This window comes from Callorhinus ursinus, unplaced genomic scaffold (assembly GCF_003265705.2).
Source record: "Callorhinus ursinus isolate GAN/ISIS: 27379988/994484 unplaced genomic scaffold, GSC_fseal_2.0 scaffold87, whole genome shotgun sequence".
NCBI classification, from domain to species: domain Eukaryota; kingdom Metazoa; phylum Chordata; class Mammalia; order Carnivora; family Otariidae; genus Callorhinus; species Callorhinus ursinus.
Window position 1 is genome coordinate 333,254 of NW_027397149.1, and position 21,003 is coordinate 354,256.

Here is a 21,003-nt window from a genome sequence, read left to right on the forward strand (position 1 = left end):
CAGGAGAAAGCCCATGCTTCCTGGCCAGATTCCAGCCTCAACACCCCCGTGCCAGAGCCAGCAGGATTTTCAGCCTGGTAAGTCACATTTGACATCCAGATACAATTCCTGTCTCCCCTCAACCCCCCACTTCCATCACCAGTCCCACCAAGCAGGCTTTCAGGCCTTTCTTCCCCCTCCCTTGGGTCGCCACCTGCTGTCTGGAGCCCTTTCCTTTTGCCCCCCCTACCAGGGCCCCACTGTCCCCTGGGGCATGCCGGGATATAATCTTGTGTGTTCCTTTTTCTTGGCAGAAGCAGGCACAACTGGCAGGCAGTATTTTTAACCTCATTCAGGCTCAGGAATCAGGTGGCTCAGGAGGTTGCCCAGTCTGGTAACCTTCACCTCCAGAACCTGTGACTCAATAAGGGAAGTGTCAGAACTGAGGCCTGAAGCTGGGCCAACTTGGGCCTTCGATATCGCCTGGGACCCAGAAACATCTGTTACATGAAATTTAGCATTTGCTAAATGAAAAGAGATTTGGGGGCAATTCTATACCTGGCCTGACAGGCTGTCTGGACAGTTCGAGACTGGGACACGAGCTATTTAAACCCAAGGGCCCAGGGAACCAGAACAGGGTGGAAACAAAAGCCCACCTGCCCTCCCCACACACGGGGCCCAAGAGGGCATTCAAAATGTGAACTTTAATAACAAACAGCAGGTCAAGGTAGGGGTTCCCCAGAAACGAGAATAACGGAGCTGGTGTTGGAGGTCTCAAGGGTCCCCACTTCCTCTCCTCCAAGGCCTGGAGGCAGGGAAGCAGTGGGCCTCTGTAGAGGAGGGGTGGCACCGGGCTCCATGTAATTCCATCTGTTTGGGGCCCTAAGACCCAAGATGCAGCAGCATGTGGAGCAGGGTGGCACCCTGCCTCACCCAGAAGGTCCTGGCAGGGTGGAGGGCCCAGGCTAGGCAGGCAAGTAGGCCAAGGGCTGTGGGGTCAGATGCGGAAGCTTTCCTCTCGACCGTCGATGTGCCGGAGCCTCAAGTAGACATCTGTGCCAATGCCCTGCAGGGACTGCAGCCGAAGGGAACCACCGAGGTACTCCGCGTAGGCCCGTGAGGTGGGCAGCCCGAAGCCAAAGCTGGGATGGGCAGGGGGATAGGACAGAGGCTTCAGAGGCTTGAGTCTCCTGGGGCCCCCCCATCCCTCCCTCCTAGCCAGGTGGGGCCTCACCCATGCATGGGCCCGGACTGGCCGCCACTGTGCATGTCCAGGTGGCCAAAAAGGGGGCTGATCCGGGGGTCCTGGGTGCTGGCTTCAGCTGTAGTGAAGTGGTAGTCCATAACCCGATCCAGATCTTTGTGAGCGATTCCCCCGCCCCGGTCTGAAATCCTGGCAAGATGGTGATAACATGGGCTGGGCTCAGCTTTGGTGGGGGCCTCACTACCTCCCAAACAAACAGTGCTAAGTCTGCCTTCCTGCCCCTTCCACCCAAAGATGGAATGTGATCCACCTAGACCCTGGGGCCTTGTTTTTTATAAGCAACATCCTTCCATCCTCACTTCTGCCTGGGCCACTGGCTGCTATACCTTCTCACGGGATTTTACACTTAACTGTCAACCCAACATCCTAACTCCCCACTCTAGGCCCCTCAGTTGCTGACAAGGATAGGGCCCTGGCACCTGCAGCCGGCCCCAGATCCATTCATATCCAGCTCATGGCATTCTCAGAACCAGAGAGTATCTTGTCTGACCAGTGGAGCAGGTCCTGGCTCAAGGTCATGCAGCAAGGAAGAAACAGTGCCTGGAACCCCCACGTATCCTAGCCTAACTCCCACTCAGGGCAAACCTGATGACGAGATCGATATCGTTGTTGGCGATGGTGATGACCACATCTGGGACATTGTAAGGAGTGTCTAGGTGACTCTCCATCGTGGCTCTACGCGGGGAGGAAAGACCAGTAGGTGGTGGTACCCCAGCCTCATCCCAGTTCCTGTCTGCCCCCTTCCAACATATCCAGCCAGCCCACCTCATGGCATTCTTGAGGAGCTCAGGCAGGATGTAGTCCAGCGGCATAGGGATGAAGGGGAAACGGGCGGCCACATGTCCGTTGATGCGGACGCGGGGGGCATTGCCATACTTGTGCTCACATAGGCGTCTGTGGATAGGAGCAAAGTTCAAACCTAGACCAGTGATTCTCAGATGGCGGTGATTCTGCCCCCACCACCCCCAGAGGAATTTTGCAATTTCTAGAGATATTTTTCCTTGCCACAACCGGGAGTTGCATTGAATAGAAGCCAGGGATCCTTCTAAAGATCCTAACAGGCACAGGACAGCCCCTAAGAATTATCTGACCCAAAATGCCACATTTGAGAAACCCTGCCGTAGGCAAGGGCTCAGACCCAAGCCTTCCCACCCAGAAGACATCCACCCCCTTAGCTGTTCTAGCCTCACCTGGCAAAGTCCACCCACTTTTCAATAATCTTCTTTGGCGATAAGCGAGTGCAGATGATGCCAACAAAGTCGGGCTGGCAGGAGAAAGAAAGTCAGGACTAAGCAGTACCTTGACCCACACCTCGGCCACCAAATGCTTGCAATCTCTCTGGACCGCTGAAGCAGCCCCAAGCCTCTCCCAGGCCATTGGTCCAGTCCCCAGCCCAAGGGAGACCCTGGCTCAGTCCCCTCTGCCCCATCTGGTAGGTCTCTCAGATCCCAGCACCCCACCTTGTCCTCATGCAGCGCCAGATGATGTGTGGCCAACATGCGGATCCCAAGCCTCGAAGTCAGTGTCTTGTCCAAGAAGTAGCGGACAAGCTTCTCATCCTGTGAAGAGTGGGGCCTCAGAAACCCCGTGCCTTTCCCAGGCCCCCCGATAGGCCCGGGTGCCCACTGTGCTGCCCCTGACCTCTATGTGCTTCCGGCTCTCGCGCAGGCCCTCAGCTAAGAGGGTCACCACATCCTTGTGGTCGTCCAGCAGCTGTCGCACCAGCTGGCAGTACTGGGCCTCGTCCGCCTGGTCCTTGATCTATAGGCCACAGAGTCATGAGCTTGGATGTTTCAGCCCTGACCTCTCAGCCCCTCACCCTGCCCTGGCCCAGCCCTCACCGGAGGGAAGTCTGTCAGCTTCTGGAAGGCACGGATGTACAGCTCGTGCTGCAAGGAAGAGGTGTAGGAATTCACAGGGATGCCGTGGCCCCTGGGTAGAGAACAGCCACCCATGCTTACCCATGGGGATTGCCATCCATCCCAACTCACTTGGTTTAAACCCCCATCATGGCCTTTTAAGCCTCAATGAATATGGAACTTTGGCCTCTTAAGGCCTGGGTCTGAGCCCTCTGGCCCTGAAACCTTTTGGCAGACAAGTTTCTGCCACTCTGGTCCTGTCTCCCAATATGTCCCTTGGGCAGTTGGGGGCACACTGATCTACAGTCCCCTCGAGAGAAACCCACGCCCCCCAGAGGCCACCTTACCACGTGCAGTATGGTGGGGTTGCAGCCAATGATGAAAGGAAGGCTACGGAAGCCCTTGATGCGGTGAGCGATCCTCACTGGCAACTCTTGCTGCAAGTACCGGGCACTTTTCTAGGAAAAAAGAGGGAAGTCAGGGCCAGGGCCTGAGTGGCTGTGCCAGGGCTCCAGGAACCAACACAGAAATAGGGGGCTGGAATCTTACCAGAAGGTGGCTGCCATCCTGAGAGCGGCCTGAATACAGCATCATGGTCGGAGTGAGGCGGACTGAGGGCTGGAGGGGCAGATGGGCTTTGAGCATTGGATCTGCAACGCCCCGCCCCCACCACATCAGCCCCACCCCTTCCCCGGACATCCACTCCAGCTCCGGACCTTCTCCGCTGCCACATCGATGGCCGACTGGTTGTAAAAGGAGGTGACAGTCTTGGAGCGCTCCCGCGCCATCTCCACGTGGTGCGTATCGGTGGCTGATGTGGAGCGGGCCCGGAGCGAGAGTGCAGGCCCCAGTAAGGGCCGGAGTGGAGGTCCGCTCCGGGGACCACTCCCCAGCACGGACGCCAGTATCATCGTCCTCTCTGCTCCTTTGTTTCTTTTTGGACTAGGTGGCCGCTAGCGCAGAGGACCAGATACACCGAGGCGACCCCAAAGCGGAGCAAGGGGGGTGTTGGGTGGGCAGGGGCTCTTTTCTGACTTCAGGAGCGACTGCAGGTCAAGGATGCTGACAAGCTCAGCCCCCAGGAAGCAGCTCCCATCTGCCGGGGGGGGGGGGGGGAGGGAAGAGGGGAGTTGTAAGGATCCGAATCCAAACAATTCGCACCATCTCTCCACGTGGCACTGGTATCATCAGACCTGGGCAATCTCGACCCACCCATTCAACCACCTCCCCAAACACATACAGGCCAAGCCTGTACAACCTTGTTTTCCCGGGCTATTCTTCAACTTGACGCTCTATCTGGTGCCTGGAAGGGAGGGGATCCTCAGACCCGTCCAGCCTGAAAACAACACCCCTCCCGGTGGTTCTGGGCACCCTCGTTCAGGGGGCGGGGCTGACCCCTACCCAACACCCTCAGACCCGGGCCCCCCAGGAGCGTGGCCTGCCCGTGTGTGGCACACACAGCTTTGTGCCCCCGGGGGCCGGCTGCATCGAAGTAGCGTCCCTGGAGTCGCCGTCTGGGTTCCCCCTCCGCAGGGTCACTTGGTTCGGCCCGCATCCCCCCTATATGGTAGATGCCATCCCCGTCCACGCGCACTCCGCGGTCCAGCTCGATGGCGGAGGCTACGAGCCCGCGCCGCCAAGCCTCCGCAGGCGGGGTCCGCGCCGGTTGCTCCACTTACCGCGGGGCCAGGGCCAGGGCCAGGGCCGAGGGCCGAGCGGAACGGCCCAACAGTCGACCGGCCGGGATAGCCGAGCCGCCTGCGCCCTCTGCCGCCGTGACGTCATGTGGCCTTGGGGGCCCGGTGCCTCCTGGGAGCTGTAGTTTGGAGCGGGACCATCCCAGCTATGCCCCTGCTGCTGGACCCCCAAATAAATTCCACGGCTCCTTCTACAGGTCTCTCGGAGTTATCTGTGGTCTCCCTGGGTCTCTGTCTCCTGCTTTATAAAATGGGCTTCCTGGGAGCGAAATGGGAGAGGGCGGGAAGACCCTTAGATGTGAAGCACACAGACCAAACCCTACCTGGTTCCCTTCCCTGCGGTCCCATCCTTCTCCTTCCATTTCTTGACTCATTTGTGGAAAAACCAGACTGCTGGTTCAAACCCTAGTTCAGCCACTTTTACTGTCTGGGGCAACTTACTTAAACTGCTCAATGCTTTAATTTCTGTGTTGGTATAATTAGGATCTATCAACTTTGGGGTTGTGTGCGTATATGAATTTATATATGTAAAGTACCTAGAACAGTGCCAGGCATGGAATTAGCACTATGTGAGTGTGTTATTATTACTCATTCGTGCCTGTCACTCTGATTGGGTGACTTTTCAGTGCCAGAAGAGGAGCTTGGGCATTGAATCAACTAAGTAGACTCTTCCCTGACCCACAGAGGAAGACAGTTTCAGTGTCATAAATCCTGATGAGGGCTGCACGGGATGGAAGCATCAAATAGGGTCTGGGACATTGGTACAGGTGCAGCTTGAGTAGGTCGTGGCCAGGTGCCCAAGCCGTAGTGGGAAAGGCATGACAAGACAGAGAACAGCCTGGATAATCTGAGGATATACTGCAGCCATATGGAGTCTAGGAAGAAGAGGGGCCGAATGGGGTGACCAGAACCAGATCATAAAGGGCAAGAAGTCTGCGTTTGTCCTGAGATAGTAAGAAGTCACTGAAGGGTTTTAATTTGATCTGCTCTTTAGACACAACCCTGTGGCTGTAGTGTTTGGGAGATTGGGTGTTGGTGAGACCAAATGCAGAGAGACCAGTGAAAAAACAATTTACTTTTTCCAGGCAGGAGATGATGGAGGAGAGACCTTACTGTGTGTGTGTGTGTGTGTGTGTGTACTTGTATTTGTACTGGATTTTTCTTTACCATGGTTATATATTTTCTAAATTTTTTAATTTTAGTTTTATTATTTTTTAATATGTTTTGATTAAGATTTTATTTATTTATTCATTTGTCAGAGAGAGAGAGAGAGCATAAGCAGGAAGAGTGGAAGGCAGAGAGAGAAGCAGACTCCCCGCTGAGCAGGGAGCCAGATATGGGACTGGATCCCAGGCCCCGGGGGATTAGGACCTGAGCCGAAGGCAGACACTTAACCGACTGAGCCACCCAGGTGCCCCCTATTTTTTTTAATTTTTAAATTAAAAAGGGATTAAATGAAGCAGGCAACATCTTTGGAGCCCAAAGGCTGTCTTTAAACTTCAGCAGAGGTGGGACCCTTTACCATGGCTGGCCTGCCTGAGGAATTGGGGGAAGGTCTCCGTAGACCATGAGGATAGGGCTCCCTGAGTCTCTAGATTTCCTCTGTGCCCCCTCATCCCCACACCATTCCCACCCTTTCTTTTCCAGCATCCTGGCAATATCCTGGAGTGAGGCCGGGCGGCGACTCAGCTCCGGAGGCGGGCTCGGCTTGAGCCGGTGGGGAGAAGGGAGAGGGGAAGGGTGGTTCCGGGGGGGAGGACAGCACGCGCCGAGAAGCAGAGGACTGGGAGTGCTTGCAGTGTGCCAGAGCTCCGTGCTCACGTGGCCGCGGCGTGTCCGGGAGAGGGGAGCTGTCACGGTGGCACAGAGGCGGAAGACGTCGGGCAGGACTTCACCCCGTTTAACCCGGCTCGCTCGAGCGGCGCGCCGCCTGAACCCGTCGCTGTCACCTAGCGGCCGAGGGTGGACATGCACCCAGGGCTTTCCTAACACTCCTGCAGAGCTCACCGCAGGTCAGGCACTCTTCCAAGAGCCCTGGGTTGTATTAATTTTCTCTCCATAGCAACTCTCTGAGGCAGGTACTGTTATTGTTCTCCCTTTACAGAAAGATTAAAAGACTTGTCCCCCTCTTTTCTCTCCGTCCTTACCCCCCCACCACACACACACACAACGGCTCCAGCCAAACTGGCCCTCCCTGTTGCTCCCTAAACAAACCAGGTACAGCCCACCTCAGAGCCTCTCACTGGCTGTTCTCTCTGCCTGGAACACCCTTCCCGTAGATATCCACATAGCTTACCCCTCACCTCCTTCAAGCCTTTGCGCAAATGTCAACTGAATGAAGACCACCCTGACCATCCTATTTAAACTTGCAGTCACCTCCATTCTCCCCACTCTGCTCTACTTTTTATTTTATTTGTAGCATTTGTCACCAACAACATATTATATACTTTATGTATTGATTGTATTAATCGCGCACTTTTTCTTTTCTTTTTTTTTTTCAAAGATTCTATTTATTTAATTAACAGAGCGAGAGACACACACACCGCGAGAGCAGGAACACAAGCAGGGGGAGCGGGAGAGGGGGAAGCAGGCCTCCCGCCGAGCAGGGAGCCCGATGCGGGGCTCGATCCCAGGACCCCGGGACCATGACCTGAGGCGAAGGCAGTGGCTTAACCGACTGAGCCACCCAGGCGCCCCAATTGCGCACTTTTTCATTTCTTTTTTTAAAAGGATTTATTTATTTTACAGAAAGAGAGCGGGGGGAGGGGCAGAAGGAGAAGGAGAGAGAGAATCTCAAGCAGACTCCCTGCTGAGCATGGAGCCCTGAGCCCCACTGTGGGGCTCCATCCCACGACCCCTGAGACCATGACCTGAGCCAAAATCAAAAGTTGGATGCTCAACTGACCGAGCCACGCAGGTGCCCCTTTTCTCTTCTCTTCTAAAATGTAAGACCAGGGGCGCCTGGGTGGCTCAGTTGGTTAAGCGACTGCCTTCGGCTCAGGTCATGATCCTGGAGTCTCGGGATCGAGTCCCGCATCGGGCTCCCTGCTCAGCGGGGAGTCTGCTTCTCTGTATGACCCTCCCCCCTCTTGTGCTCTCTCTCTCTCTCTCTCTCTCTCAAATAAGTAAATAAATTCTTAAAAAAAAAAAGAAAAAATGAAGGAAATTTGGGGCTTTATTTTCTGAGCTATTGAAATGGGATGCCATTGAAAGGCAGAAAGTGACACAACTACATCATTATTTTTTTTTTAAATAAGCTCTAGGCCAAAAGTGGGGCTTGAACTCACGACCCAAGTTCAAGAGTCGCATGCTCTACCAACTGAGCCAGCCAGACACCCCTACAATCATTCTTTTTTTTTTTTTTTGAAAGGATCACTTTGATTGTGGTGTAGAGAATCAATCTGTGGATGAGGGACAAGTATACCTGGGAGACCAGTGAGGAGACATTTATTTAGGTAGGAGGTGAAGGTAGCTTGGACCAGGGTAGTGGTCTGCATAGATTAAAGGGATTGAGAGAGGAATCCAGGAGGAGTGGCTTGGGTGGATGAAGGGGCCATGTTTAAAATGGGAAACCCCAGACGAGGAACAGGTTTGGGGAAGTTTAAGGGGTTCACTTTGGGGTGCATTGCATTGCATCTGAATGGCCTGTGAGGCATCCAGGTGGTGACAGCCAAGAGGTGATCCCACTGTGGGGTTTGTAGCCCAGGAGAGAGACGTAGGCTCAGGGCAGAGGTTGGAAGCCATGACCTGTAGGGAGTAAGAGAAGACAGGGGAGAAAATAATGCTGTCCCATGTGGCAGTTTGTATTTCCAAAAATGGCCCACGCCACATGAACTTCTTAGAATACGACTTTGACACTTCTCAAATCAAGAGATGGAGTTCTATGTTCCTCCCCCTGGAACTCAGGACGTTTGTGTTACAGTGGAAGGGATACTATGTGACTTTAAAAAAAAAAAAACTTTATTTGTAAGTAATCTCTATGCCCAATGTGGGGCTCAAACGTACAACCCCAAGATCAAGAGTCACATGCTCCACCACCTGAGCCAGGCACCCTACTGTGTGACTTTTAAGCTAAATCATAAAAGATGATATGGCTTCCCCCTCGCTCCCTGGAGCCCTTGTACTAGAATCCTGAGCTGCCATGCAAGCAGTCTGACTGCCCTGTATTAATCATCTATGGCTGTGTAACAAATTACCCCCACAGCATCACAGCTCAAAACAATAAACATTTAGAATCTTACACGGTTTCTTTGGGTCAGGGATCCGGAAGCAGCTAAGCTAGGTGGTTCTGGCTCAGGACCTCTCATGAAGTTCCAGTCAAGATGTTGGTTAAAACTAGAGCCACCTAAAGGCTTGACTGATTCTGGAGAATCCAATTCCAGGGTGGCTCTCTCACATGCCTGGCAAGGTCATGCTGGTTGTTGGCAAAAGGCCTCAGTTCCTTACTAAGTGGTCCATTCCCTAGGGCTGCCTGAGTGTCCTCCTAACATGGCAACTGGCTTCACACAGAGCCAGCAATCTAAGAGGGAGCAAGATGGAAGCCACAATCTCCTTATGACTTAGCCATGAAAGTGACACACCATATTTTCTGGATTATTCTATGGGCCCAGGTCAGCCCTGTCTAGTGTGGAAAGAGACCACACAATGAATGATATGGATGCCAGAAAATGGAAATCATTCAGGACAATTTCAAAAGCTGGCTATTGTAGCGTGGAGACTGCCATGCTGCGAGGAAACCCAAACTAGCCCCTACAGAGAGACTCTATGGATCCCGAGACTACAAGAGAAAGAGAAAGAATTCCTAGGTTAGCCCTCAGCTACTTCAATCTCCCATTGTTCCAGTATTAGCCATCATCTGACTGCAACTATGGGAACCAGAATTCTCAGCCAAAACTCGCTTCCCAAATTCCCAACCTATAAAATCTGTTAAGAGAAAATTAAATGACCACTTTTGTTTCAAGCCATTCTTTTTTTGTTTTTGTTTTTTTTAAATATTTTATTTATTTATTTGAGAGAGAGAATGAGAGATAGAGAGCATGAGAGGGAAGAGGGTCAGAGGGAGAAGCAGACGCCCCGCCGAGCAGGGAGCCCGATGTGGGACTCGATCCCGGGACTCCAGGATCATGACCTGAGCCGAAGGCAGTCGCTTAACCAACTGAGCCACCCAGGCGCCCGAGCCATTCTTTTTTTGTGATGATTTGTTGAACAGCAGTATGTCCTCAATGATTCCCGCCTTCTGGTATTCGCACCACGCTGTAGTCTCTTCCAGCACTGACTAGGGCTGATGTGACCCCGTAGGATAATGGAGAAGAGACACAGGCCTAGGGCTGCTATAACAAATCACCACAGATTTAGTGGCTTAAAACCACACAAATTTATTCTCTTGTCGTTCTGCAGTTCAGAAGTCTGACAAGGGTCTTACGAGGCTAAAATCAACAGTTCCTTTCCAGACACTTTTGGGCAGAATCCATTTCCTTGCCTTCTCTTTCTTCTAGAGGCCACCCAACGTTCCTTAGTTCATGACCTCCTTCCTCCATCTTCAAAGCCAGCAACACTGCATCCTCTCTGTGTCTTCCTTCCGCAGTCACACCTCCCTCTGACTCCCTTCTTCTGCTGCCCTTTCTCATTTTTCCCCTGCCCTTTTTCACTTTTAGGTGATTATATTGGTTGCACAGGATAATCTGTTTTAAAGCCAGCAGATTAGTAACCTTAATTCCATCTGCAATCTTAATTCCTGTTTGCCATGAAACCTAACATATCCACGAGTCACTGGGATTAGAACATTGGGCATCTTTGGGAACCATTATTCTGCTGATCATGCTGCCTGGAAGAAGAGTGGGTCTGAGGGGCACCTGGGTGGCTCAGTTTTTAAGCATCTGCCTTTGGCTCAGGTCATGATCCCAGGGTCCTGGGATCGAGCCCTGCATCGGGCTCCCTGCTTGGGGGGAAGCCTGCTTCTCCCTCTCCCGCCCTCTCTCTCTCTGTCGAATAAATAAATAAAATCTTAAAAAAGAAAAGAATGGGTCTGAGAAGGAGCAGCCAGAGAGAGAGGAGCCAGTAGGAAAGTGAAGTATCACAGAATCTAGAGAAAGAGAGTTCCTGGGCAGGAGTGTGCAATAGTGACTAATACCGTTGAGAGGTCAAGCATGGTAAGAACTCAAAAATATCCATTGGTAGGGCCAGACGCCAGAGCAGCCACACCTCCCTTTCCAAGAAAGGTAACCCGCCCCAACCCACACCAATCGAGCAGAACTCCAGGGAGGGGCCCTGAAAGAACCAGATCAGAGATAGCCTTAGGGAGGGGCCCTGAAAGAACCAGATCAGAGATAGCCTTAGGCACGCTCTTTATTCACTTGGATACTGTACAAATACTACAGTTTCCTTTTGCTGCAAAAAGTTTAAAAATATAATCTTTATGTAGGAAAAAAAAATCCATTGGAGGCGTACCTAGCTGGGTCAGTAGGAGGAGCATGTGACTCTTCATCTCAGGGTCGTGAGTTTGAGCCCCACATTGGGTGTAGAGATTATATACATATACACACACATATACATACCCAGTGGATTTAGCATCGAGGTGACGTCAGTCGTTAGTCGTCAGCTCCTCCCTCTGGGGGAGGAGCTAGTTTATGGTGTGCTGGGCAACAAGGAAGAAGTGAGGAAGTACAGACTGGAAGTGTAAAAATCTTCCCAAAACCTTGATTGCGAAGGGAGATTTGTTACTGTTTCTAAAATGGGGAAAGAGAAGCAAGCAAGTTTCAACGCAGATGAGAAGGAAGGAGAGGTGTAGGAGAGATGGGTCATCAATAGATGGGATGTCTGCGAAGGGAAAGCGCGCAGCTAGCCCACCGAAGGCTTGGAAAAGAGGGACCGTTGGGTTGATCCAGACTCAGGTTTTGCCAGGTTAGAGCCACGACAGAACATAGGTTAGGATAATGTCAAGGGTGTGGAGGTGCTAATAGAGCGGGGAATTTAACAGCGAGAGGAAGAGAGGGAGAGAGACTGGCCTGCAGGCGGCGCTGATGAGGCAGGAGGGAACAGCTGAGCAAGATAGGACGACTGGAGATTAGAAGCCTAAGAGTATCTGAAATAATTTCAGTGAAAATGCTGGTTCTTGGGCGCCTGGGTGGCTCAGTTGGTTAAGCGACTGCCTTCGGCTCAGGTCATGATCCTGGAGTCCCGGGATCGAGTCCCGCATCGGGCTCCCTGCTCAGCGGGGAGTCTGCTTCTCCCTCTGACCCTCTTGGATCTCGTGCTCTCTCTCTCTCTCTCTATCTCATTCTCTCTCTCAAATAAATAAATAAATAAAATCTTTAAAAAAAAAAAAAGAAAAGAAAATGCTGGTTCTTGATCGGATGGCAGTATTCGCTGGATTCCCTGGTCCGCCTGTCCCCAGTCCCTGGATGTTCCAAAGTTTAGAACAGAGCTCGGCATAGCGTAAACGCTATGCTGTTAGCTACATTAATATAATTTTTAAAACCTCGGAGACTCCATTTCCCTCGAGGCATTGCGGCCGCTCCGACTACAACTCCCATTATGTCTGGCAGGCCCTGTGCTCTGTAATTACCCGTCCCTGATCTGGTTTTCCAATCCCGGCGTTCCTCTCTGTTTTCCTACCTTGCCACAGAACGCCTGTCAAAGTCGTAGGAACAACCAATTGGATCAGGGAGTGCGAGACCCGGCAGGCCAATCGCCCGGCCAGAGGGGCGGGAGAAGGCGTGGCCACATCCTGCCCTGCCCCTGCTCCGTGGCTGGTTCCCTGCGGCGGGTGCCTCGGGCGGGACCAGACGACATGGGCGCTACCTGGGGGAACCCCGGATGGGTGCGGCTCGCACTGTGCCTTGCGGGTTTAGTGCTGTCTCTCTACGCGCTGCACGTGAAGGCGGCGCGCGCCCGGGACCGGGATTACCGCGCGCTCTGCGACGTGGGTACCGCCATCAGCTGCTCGCGCGTTTTCTCCTCCAGGTGCGCGCGGGAGTGGCAGGCTCGAGAGGCTGGGCTGCTCGTCTTGGCGGCCAGGTTGCCAGATGATTCTGGAGCTGGGGATCGGCCGCATGGCGGCGGGGCTGCTCGAGGGGGCGTTGCCTGGGCGGAGACGGTGTGTGTCCGAGATAGGAGTGTGGGGCCTGGGGCGGGGGCGCGGTGGGGCAGGTAGTGCTGGGCGCTGTGGTTATTCTGGGGAGTAGCACGGAGATCCTGACGCCAAGGAATAACGGTAACCGGGGTAGAAGGGGGAATGGGATAGCGTATAGGGACTGGTGATGGTTTTGAGGTCTTGAGGATGGCCGCGACTGGGGATAAGGTGTCCAGGTCTATGCTTGAGGGCCTGGGGTTGACCGAATACAGAGGAGAGGAGTGGGCGGCCAGGGAGCTGGAGATTTAGGAGTCCAGGGCAGAGAGAGTCTGCACCTGATTCCCTGTAAAGGAAGGTCAGCCGTTCTACCTACTTTGCCATCTTAAGAATTACTGAAGGTCTAAGATGAAAAGAGGGGCATATGGTGGAGCCATGGCCAGGCCTGGCCTGGCCTGGGGACAGGAGAGGACAGGGACAGTGACATGGAATCCTGTCGCGGCCAAAGGGAGGCCAGCCAGGAGCTCACTGACCCTTGGACTCAGGAGGGCGTGGGGAGGGAAGGGGAAGGCCAGCCTAGGTGGCTTTTTGGAAATCACCCCACCAGGACAGGGCCAAGGCCCTGCGTTGCCACTCCTAACCTGGGTCTTGCCCTCCACCAGGTGGGGCCGGGGCTTCGGACTGGTGGAACACGTGCTCGGCCAGGACAGCATCCTCAATCAATCCAATAGCATATTCGGTTGCATCTTCTACACTTTACAGCTGTTGTTGGGTGAGTGGCCCCGCCCCTTCCCTGCAGGCCCCACCTCTTCCTGACAGGCCACCTCCCCCTGGGCCAGCCCAGTCCGGTCCCCTGCAGTCTTGGCGACCCAGCTGGCCGATAGCCAGCGGCTCATCACTGAGCCTCCTGGGGGCGGGAACTAACGAGTCTTTCCCTTGGTTTCGGTACTGTCAGAGCCAGAAGGGCCCTTAAAGACTTCCTAGGACTCACTCCACTTTTGTGGAAAAATCTCAAAAGTTACTCTCTGACGGGACTCCAAGGACTGCTTCTCTTTCATCACATGCAGAGCTCAGCAGGAAAATTCACTATTTGGGTTCCAAGGATCATTGAACAGATAGGAGAACCAAGGCCTGGTGAGGGGCCCATCAGAGCCTCTTCCCCAGCAGCCCCCGAGATCTGGGTGGTACCATAAAGTCAAGGCAGTGTTCCAGAGATGGCCAGTCCCTGAAGCCCATGCCTGAGCCTTGTCTGCCTTGCAGGTTGCCTCCGGGCCCGCTGGGCATCTCTCCTGCTGGTGCTGAGTTCCCTGGTGTCTCTTGTCGGTTCTGTCTACCTGGCCTGGATCCTATTCTTCGTACTCTATGATTTCTGCATCGTTTGCATCACCACCTATGCCATCAATGTGGGCCTGGTGGTGCTCAGCTTCCGGAAGGTCCAGGAACCGCAGGGCAAGGTCAAGGGGCACTGAGCCCTCACCCAAGCCAGGCTGACCTCATGCCCTGCTTTGGCATGTGAGCCTTGCCCAAGGGGGCCATGTCTGGGTCCTTAGAGGAGTCTGCAACCCGACCCCACCACACTCCCACATAGGACAATGGACCAAATGTGCCACTCTTTCCTCCACACTAGTGCCTCTGGCTCTGTCCCCAAGGGCTGGTTTCCGAAGCTCCTGCCATTGCCCAAGGAGGGAAGGTTCTGAGCAATAAAATTTCTTAAATAAACTGGCTAAGTCTGAGCCATCTGTCTGCGAGGGACCCTAGTGTTGGGCCTCCCCCAGTCTTGCCTCCTCTGGACTTGGAAGGGTGTGAGTCCGAGGGAGAGTGGAGGGCCCGCCTGGAAAGGGTGGTTAGTCCCCTCTCCGGGGTGTGGAGTAAGACTTGGGGCGCCATCAGCCCCACCCACAAAAAACAGGCTGGCAGCTCGTCCTTGCTGCCCAACGAGAGCCAGGCTTTCTCTTCTGGGAGGGCCAAGCACACACTTGCAAGGGCAAACTACCCTTCTAGTTCTGTGCATGCTAGCCGGGAAGTTCTTCCTATGGTCTAACCTTAACCCCTCCAGCTGCCTTATCCACCACCCCAAGCCAGCCTTGGCAACCCTGGGGGACCAGGGACACGTTTTGAGTATTTGTTTTATTTTTCCTGATATATTATTAAGCACCTTACCCACATGCCAAGCACTGCTGAAGAACATGACGTATGTTAACTCATGTAGCCCTTACATATCCAGTTGTATGAGGTAGATGCCCTTATCCCTATCTTGATGAGGAAACTGCGGTACAGAGAGGGTGAGTAATTTACCTAAGATCACACAGCTGGTGCCAGGGAGGGGGTTAAGGAGCCCTCGGGATTCGGATCCATCGGGGCCATCTGGCTCGTGTCTCTGTGTTGCGGTCAGGGTTCCTGAGCAGTTTGGGCCGGCCTGAGTTAGAAGTGGGGAAGAGAAGAAGGGTGCGCCCTGAGTGTTCTTCCCTCCCAACTGAGTCTTCCACCACCTGCCAGAAAGGTGGGCGCTGCTGTAACCCTGGGCCCTGGGAAGGCAGCAGAGAGGTGCTGAGATTTGTCAGTCATGCTGCCGGTAGAGAGCCCTGGTCTTCAGTCCCCAGCCCTGCACACGCGGCCTCTGAAGCAAGGTGGGAGAAGGTATGTGGGACCCACCTGCACGTGGGCCTGGGAGAGAGGTGGGGAAGCTGAAATAAAGTGAGACCTGGGAGTCTGCCCACAGTGCCCTTGCCAGTCCCCAGAGGACAGCTTCCACGCTGGGGCAAAGTCTACTCTATGTCAGGCTCTGGTTCGGGCATTTTCACATTCAGCAATTCTGAGTTCACGGACAGGCTAATTGTCCGAGGTCGCTCAGGCAGTAACTAGGGAAACTAGGATTTGAACCCACGCAGTCTGGCCACGGCTGAGCCGCACGGAGGGATGGTGAAGAGCCTGGGGTAACACAGTCGCAGCCCCAGAGCTAGGAGCCGCTGGCTCCCTTCCTGAGGAAAAGCAATGACACCTGACTCTTAGCCAACCGGGGGCGGAGCAGAGGTGGAGCTAGGGAGACCCAGGTGGCCTCTCCGAAAAGCGGAGCACCACGGGCGGCAGAGTGGCCTGGAGCAGCATGCAGCAGAGCTGGGGACCAGGGCAGCTCATCCTGGGAGCAGTGGTCCTCGTCGAGGGTGAGCCACCGGTGTGTGAGCGGGGAGGGGCGTGGGATGGGGGGCGTTCAGGGGCCAGCCGCCCTCTGTCCCAGCAGCCTTGCAGCTCGGTGTGGGTGAGGGCGCGTGCCTGTGGGGCGACAGTCGGCCCTCGCTGATGTTCCTCTGTCTGGCTGTGGAGGAGGGGAAATGGATGTGGCCACCTGTGACAAAACGGGTGGGACTTTCTTGGGCCAGATGACAGTCTGTGCCTGTAGTCACTGTGCCTGTGTGTACCCTGTGTCCCTCTCTGCCTCTCTACTTCCAGAATGACCTTCGGCAGGTTCTGGGAGCCCTTTGGCTCTGTCTCTCCATCTCTCTGTCCCATCTCTCCTGGCCTCTCCTGGCCCAGATGTTGATGTGCCTGTGATGGGACACAGGCAGGGCAGGGGATCCTTTGGTAGAGTTTCTGGCAGATTCTGGAAAGGTGGGGGAGTCTGAGTCGTCAGAACAGGGGTGGGGTGAGTCTCCATCTCCTGGAGCCCTCCCCCCCTTGGACATGACGTCGGCCTCTAATCCTTCCTCTTAGCCATCGAGGCTGAGGGCACAATTAAGCTAATGCTCTGCACATACATAGGCCGCCTCCCTGACTCAGTGGCGGGGGCTGGAGTTGGGGGTTCTGAAGCCTGGAGGAGGGCTGGACCCGTCCCAAGCTGAACCCTGGCCCTGCTTCTCAGGCCTAGGAGTGCTGAGCACAGCTGAAGGAGGAGAATTAATTACTGAGTGTACACTCTGAATAGGTTCTAATAAAAGCTCTTTCTTGACCTCATATATTTTCATTCTGGGAGGGGCTGGGAAGGTAGCCGCACAGTCATAGACAAGGACCTGGGGCCCATCCCCCCCAACCTCTGCCTTCCACCAAGGCTGGGCCCAGCAGGTAAGGCTCCCCTGTCTCACCTGTGTCTCTCTCTTCCCAGGGCTTCAAGCGGCTCAGCACGGTAAGCTCTGGGGACATGGGGTCAGGCCTTTCTTGGATCTGGCTCAGGCCTGTGGTGAGGGCAGGACCAGGGTCTTCTGCCAGTCTGATCCACCCCTCTTTACAGTATGTGGGCAGCGTGGCCCTGGCCCCCCTGAGCCTCGGGAGGGCATCACAGTACCTGGCGAGTGGCCGTGGCAAGCGAGTGTGAGGAGGCAGGGGGTCCACATCTGCAGTGGATCCCTGGTGGCCGACACCTGGGTCCTCACTGCTGCTCACTGCTTTGAAAAGTGAGTCATGGCTGGGGTCAAGCTGAGTTTCCGGCTTTTGCGGGGGGGGGCGGGGAGTGGGTGATATGTCCCCAAACCCCGTAAAACTGACCCCTGCCCCTAGAATAACAAAGTACCATTTACTGAGAGTGTGCCATGTGCTCGGTACACGTTATCAAGTTAATCTGAACCGTTTGTGGTAGAAGCCTTACAAGCGAGAAAACAGAGTTTTGGGAGAGGGAAGGACCTGGCTTAAAGCTCTGGGCTGATTTCTGCCCATCTTTCACCTACCCAGTAGTGTCTCCCATGGTGTCACTGTCCCCCTTTGCATTCAGTGCCTCGGCCTTGTCCCTCCCCTTCCAGGGCAGCAATGACAGAACTGAACTCCTGGTCAGTTGTCCTGGGTTCTCTGCAACGTGAGGGGCTGAGCCCAGGGGCCGAGAAGGTGGGGGTGACGGCTCTGCAGCTGCCGAGGGCCTATAACCACTACAGCCAGGGCTCAGACCTGGCCCTGCTACGACTTGCCCACCCCACGGCCCACACACCCCTCTGCCTGCCCCAACCTACCCATCGCTTTCCTTTTGGGACCTCCTGCTGGGCCACTGGCTGGGATCAGGACACCAATGGTGGTAAGTGCTGGCCCAGCCCGAAGCCCAGAGAGGCACTATGCTCGCCCAAGGTCACACAGCCCCAGCTGCCAACTGTCCGTCTGCTGTCTCCCTTGCTCCCCCCCAACCCCCCTTCTCGTGCCAGCTCCCAGGACTCTGCGGAATCTGCGCCTGCGTCTCATCAGCCGCCCCACGTGTAACTGCCTCTACAACCAACTGCACCAGCGGCTGCTGGCCAACCCAGCTCGGCCGGGGATGCTGTGCGGGGGCGCCCAGCCTGGGGTGCAGGGGCCCTGTCAGGTCTGATGCGGGAGACAAGGCAAGGGAACAGAAGGGGAGGGGGCCTAGCCGTGGGCTCGGTGCTCAAGTCCACAGGGATGGGTGGGCTGTCACTGTTAGAGGACAGGGTGTCTGCCCATGGCTGGGGCTCAACTGTCCACCCTTGACTCCTTTGCCTGGCTCCAGGGGGATTCTGGGGGCCCCGTGCTGTGCCGTGAGCCCGACGGACACTGGGTTCAGGCTGGGATCATCAGCTTCGCATCAAGCTGTGCCCAAGAAGACACCCCTGTGCTGCTGACCAGCACGGCTGCTCACAGCTCCTGGCTGCAGGCTCGAGCTCAGGGGGCGGCCTTCCTGTCCCAGAACCCGGGGACCCCGGAGATCAGTGACGAGGACAGCTGTGTAGGTATGAGCAAGGGGCGTTAGCAGTGGGACAGGCGGGGACGCCCAGGCCTGCGTCATAAGGACTTCTGGGCAGCACAGTGAAGGAAATTTGAGCTCAGAATAGAGGATTGGGACAAGGCATTCACATACTGTCAGGGGCTAATTAGGGGGCTTTTGAGGCCCCTTTCGGCCCTTAAGAGAGGAACAGCCCCATTTAGGGCTGAGAGGCAGAAGATACTTTAGAACTTCGTGCATTTAGAGTTTAGGTAAGAAGAGGGATCTGAGATCTAATTGAAGGTTGTGGGAGCAAACTGCAGGTTTCCAAGCAGGGACCCAGGGAGATGGGACAGGGCAGGGCTCCCACTCAAAATTCTAGCCACGCCCTGGGATGCCAGGCCGACTGACACGCAAACTGCATGCGAAAGAATTCCTAGGACAGAGCTGTGTCTTGATGGTAAGAGAAGTACCAGTGAGCCAGGAGTTCTGGGGCCAGTCCAAGCCCGGAGGGGTGCAGACAGATGGGGGCCACTCTCATGAGGCTAGACAATCGGGGTGTAAAAGCTTGGGCCCCGCCTTTTGTGTCTCAAGTGGGCTACCTGCCTGTGGTTGCTGAGCTAGAGAGTCACTTAACCTCTCTGGGACTGTGGTTACTTCAGTAACGAGGGTAACAAAATCCAACTTAAAAGGATATTGTGAGGATTTGATAGTACGTGGGAGGTGCTTAGCACAGGGCCAGGCATGCAGGGAGCACTTAGCAAGAAGGCAGGTGATGTCATCCCGTCTGTTCCAGCCTGTGGATCCTTGAGGAGAGAAGGTCCCCAGGCAGGAGCCCCCTCCACATGGCCCTGGGATGCCAGGCTGAAGCACCAGGGGAAGCTGGCCTGTGGCGGAGCCCTGGTGTCAGAGGAGGTCGTGCTGACTGCTGCCCACTGCTTCATCGGGTGAGCCATGTCTCTCTTGCCTTTGTGTCCCCCGCCCTGGTCGGCAGCCCTGCCACCCGATGCCGTCAATGCTGCTTCTGCCCAGGCGCCAGACCCCAGAGGAATGGAGCATCGGGCTGGGGGCCGGACCAGAGGAGTGGGGCCTGAAGCAACTCATCCTGCATGGGGCTTACACCCACCCAGAGGGGGCTACGATGTGGCCCTCCTGTTGCTGGCCCAACCCGTGACACTAGGCCCCAGCCTTCGGCCGCTCTGCCTGCCCTATTCCGACCACCATCTGCCCGATGGGGAACGTGGCTGGGTCCTGGGGCTGCCCCGCCAAGGAGCAGGTACGTAGGACAGGCCCACCAGCAACCGTCCATCCATCTCAGAAGCCACTGGGGCAGCTGGGTCTTTTCCCTTGGCCTTACAGGCGCCAGATCCCCTCAGACAGTGCCTGTGACCCTCTTGGGGCCCAGGGCCTGCAACCGGCTGCATGCAACTCTCGGGAGCGACAGCGTCCCCATTCTGCCAGGGATGGTGTGTTCCAGTGTTGTGGGTGAGCCGCCCCACTGTGAGGTGAGCCCCGGTCCCCCAAACCTTACCCCACCAACCCCTGGCATCTTTGTCCTGTAACTCACGAACAGACCTTCTGCCAGGCTTGGCCTCCAGACCTGCCTCTCACTTGAAACGGGGCCTTTCTGCCAACTGGCTCCCAAACAGCCAGAGCCTCGGCCCGGCCCCTAGCCCCTTCTGCCCCCACAGCGGCCTAGGGAGAAGAGGAAGTCACCCAGTGTCACCTGCCCCCTGACAGGGCCTGTCCGGGGCACCCCTGGTGCACGAGGTGAGGGGCACATGGTTCCTGGCTGGGCTACACAGCTTTGGAGATGCCTGCCAAGGCCCCGCAAGGCCTGCGGTCTTCGTGGCGCTCCCTGCGTATGAGAACTGGGTCAGCAGTTTGGACTGGCAGGTCTATTTTGCTGAGGAGCCGGAGCCCGAGGCCGAGCCCGAGAGCTGCTCCGCCAACACGAGTATGTGGCCCTGGGGCCTCCCCGCTGACCCGTCCCTCTCCAGACCCACGCTCTCTCAATCCAGGGAAAAGATCTGTTCTGACCCACCTCTAGCTGCCCCGGAGGGCGGCGGGCGGGGGGTAAGTGGACAAAATTCTGGTTCTTCATCATTGTGACTTGGAGCAGGCCTCGCAACTTCTTCCAACCTCAGTTTTCTCATCTGTCATGGGGGTTAAGTAGTACCTTCTTCCTCTTCCTTCCAGGGAGGGAGGAAAGTTCTGAGGCTGAGGCCAACCCCACCCTCCTTCCTCTTCCTGACAGGCAAACCAGCGGGCTGTTGACAGGTGGCTCTGGGATGCTGCAGACACAGTGAGACAAATCCTGCGTCACTGCCCCTGCCCCTCTCCCATCCTCACCCCCCCGCAGCCCCCCGGGATCCCAGGCACTGGGGTGGGCCCAACAGCCCAGCGGGCTCTGGGAAGGAGCCTGCCTGGACCGGCAGCTGCCCTTACTCCCCACCCTGCAGCACAGGGAGATGTCGCCTGTGGATGCTCCCCCACACCCAGCTCTG

At 55.6% G+C, this 21,003-nt stretch overlaps 3 protein-coding genes across 5 annotated transcripts; 2 read left to right on the top strand and 1 right to left on the bottom strand.

Moving 5' to 3' along the window:
• Positions 1-664: 664 nt before the first annotated feature.
• On the bottom strand, positions 665-4,876 carry BCKDK (branched chain keto acid dehydrogenase kinase). Of its 2 annotated transcripts, XM_025854148.2 has the most exons (13): positions 4,782-4,874; positions 4,361-4,438; positions 3,819-4,198; positions 3,652-3,720; positions 3,450-3,560; positions 3,085-3,132; positions 2,885-3,004; positions 2,704-2,802; positions 2,434-2,507; positions 2,009-2,137; positions 1,829-1,918; positions 1,214-1,372; positions 665-1,121 (listed from the first exon to the last, which is right to left on the bottom strand). In XM_025854148.2, the coding sequence occupies exons 3-13, from the start codon at positions 4,011-4,013 to the stop codon at positions 977-979; spliced, it is 1,239 nt and encodes a 412-aa protein (XP_025709933.1). In that variant the 5' UTR covers positions 4,014-4,198; positions 4,361-4,438; positions 4,782-4,874; the 3' UTR covers positions 665-976. The 2 variants fall into 2 exon arrangements, with proteins under 2 accessions (XP_025709933.1, XP_025709932.1); XM_025854147.2 differs by lacking the exon at positions 4,361-4,438 and having other exon boundaries at positions 4,782-4,876.
• A 7,631-nt stretch (positions 4,877-12,507) lies between these two features.
• On the top strand, positions 12,508-14,586 carry VKORC1 (vitamin K epoxide reductase complex subunit 1). 2 transcript variants are annotated; one of them, XM_025853956.2, is made up of 3 exons: positions 12,521-12,761; positions 13,530-13,639; positions 14,128-14,586. In XM_025853956.2, exons 1-3 carry the CDS (start codon positions 12,589-12,591, stop codon positions 14,334-14,336), a joined length of 492 nt encoding a protein of 163 aa, XP_025709741.1. In that variant the 5' UTR covers positions 12,521-12,588; the 3' UTR covers positions 14,337-14,586. The 2 variants fall into 2 exon arrangements, with proteins under 2 accessions (XP_073744278.1, XP_025709741.1); XM_073888177.1 differs by lacking the exon at positions 13,530-13,639 and having other exon boundaries at positions 12,508-12,761.
• Positions 14,587-15,308: 722 nt separating this feature from the next.
• On the top strand, positions 15,309-20,888 carry PRSS53 (serine protease 53). Its single transcript, XM_025854065.2, is given in 12 exon segments — positions 15,309-16,028; positions 16,964-16,984; positions 17,090-17,252; positions 17,595-17,860; positions 17,985-18,139; positions 18,305-18,524; positions 19,293-19,443; positions 19,529-19,623; positions 19,626-19,772; positions 19,856-20,001; positions 20,237-20,453; positions 20,754-20,888. Coding segments are annotated over 12 exon segments (1,659 nt in total). The 5' UTR covers positions 15,309-15,970; the 3' UTR covers positions 20,774-20,888.
• Positions 20,889-21,003: the final 115 nt, after the last annotated feature.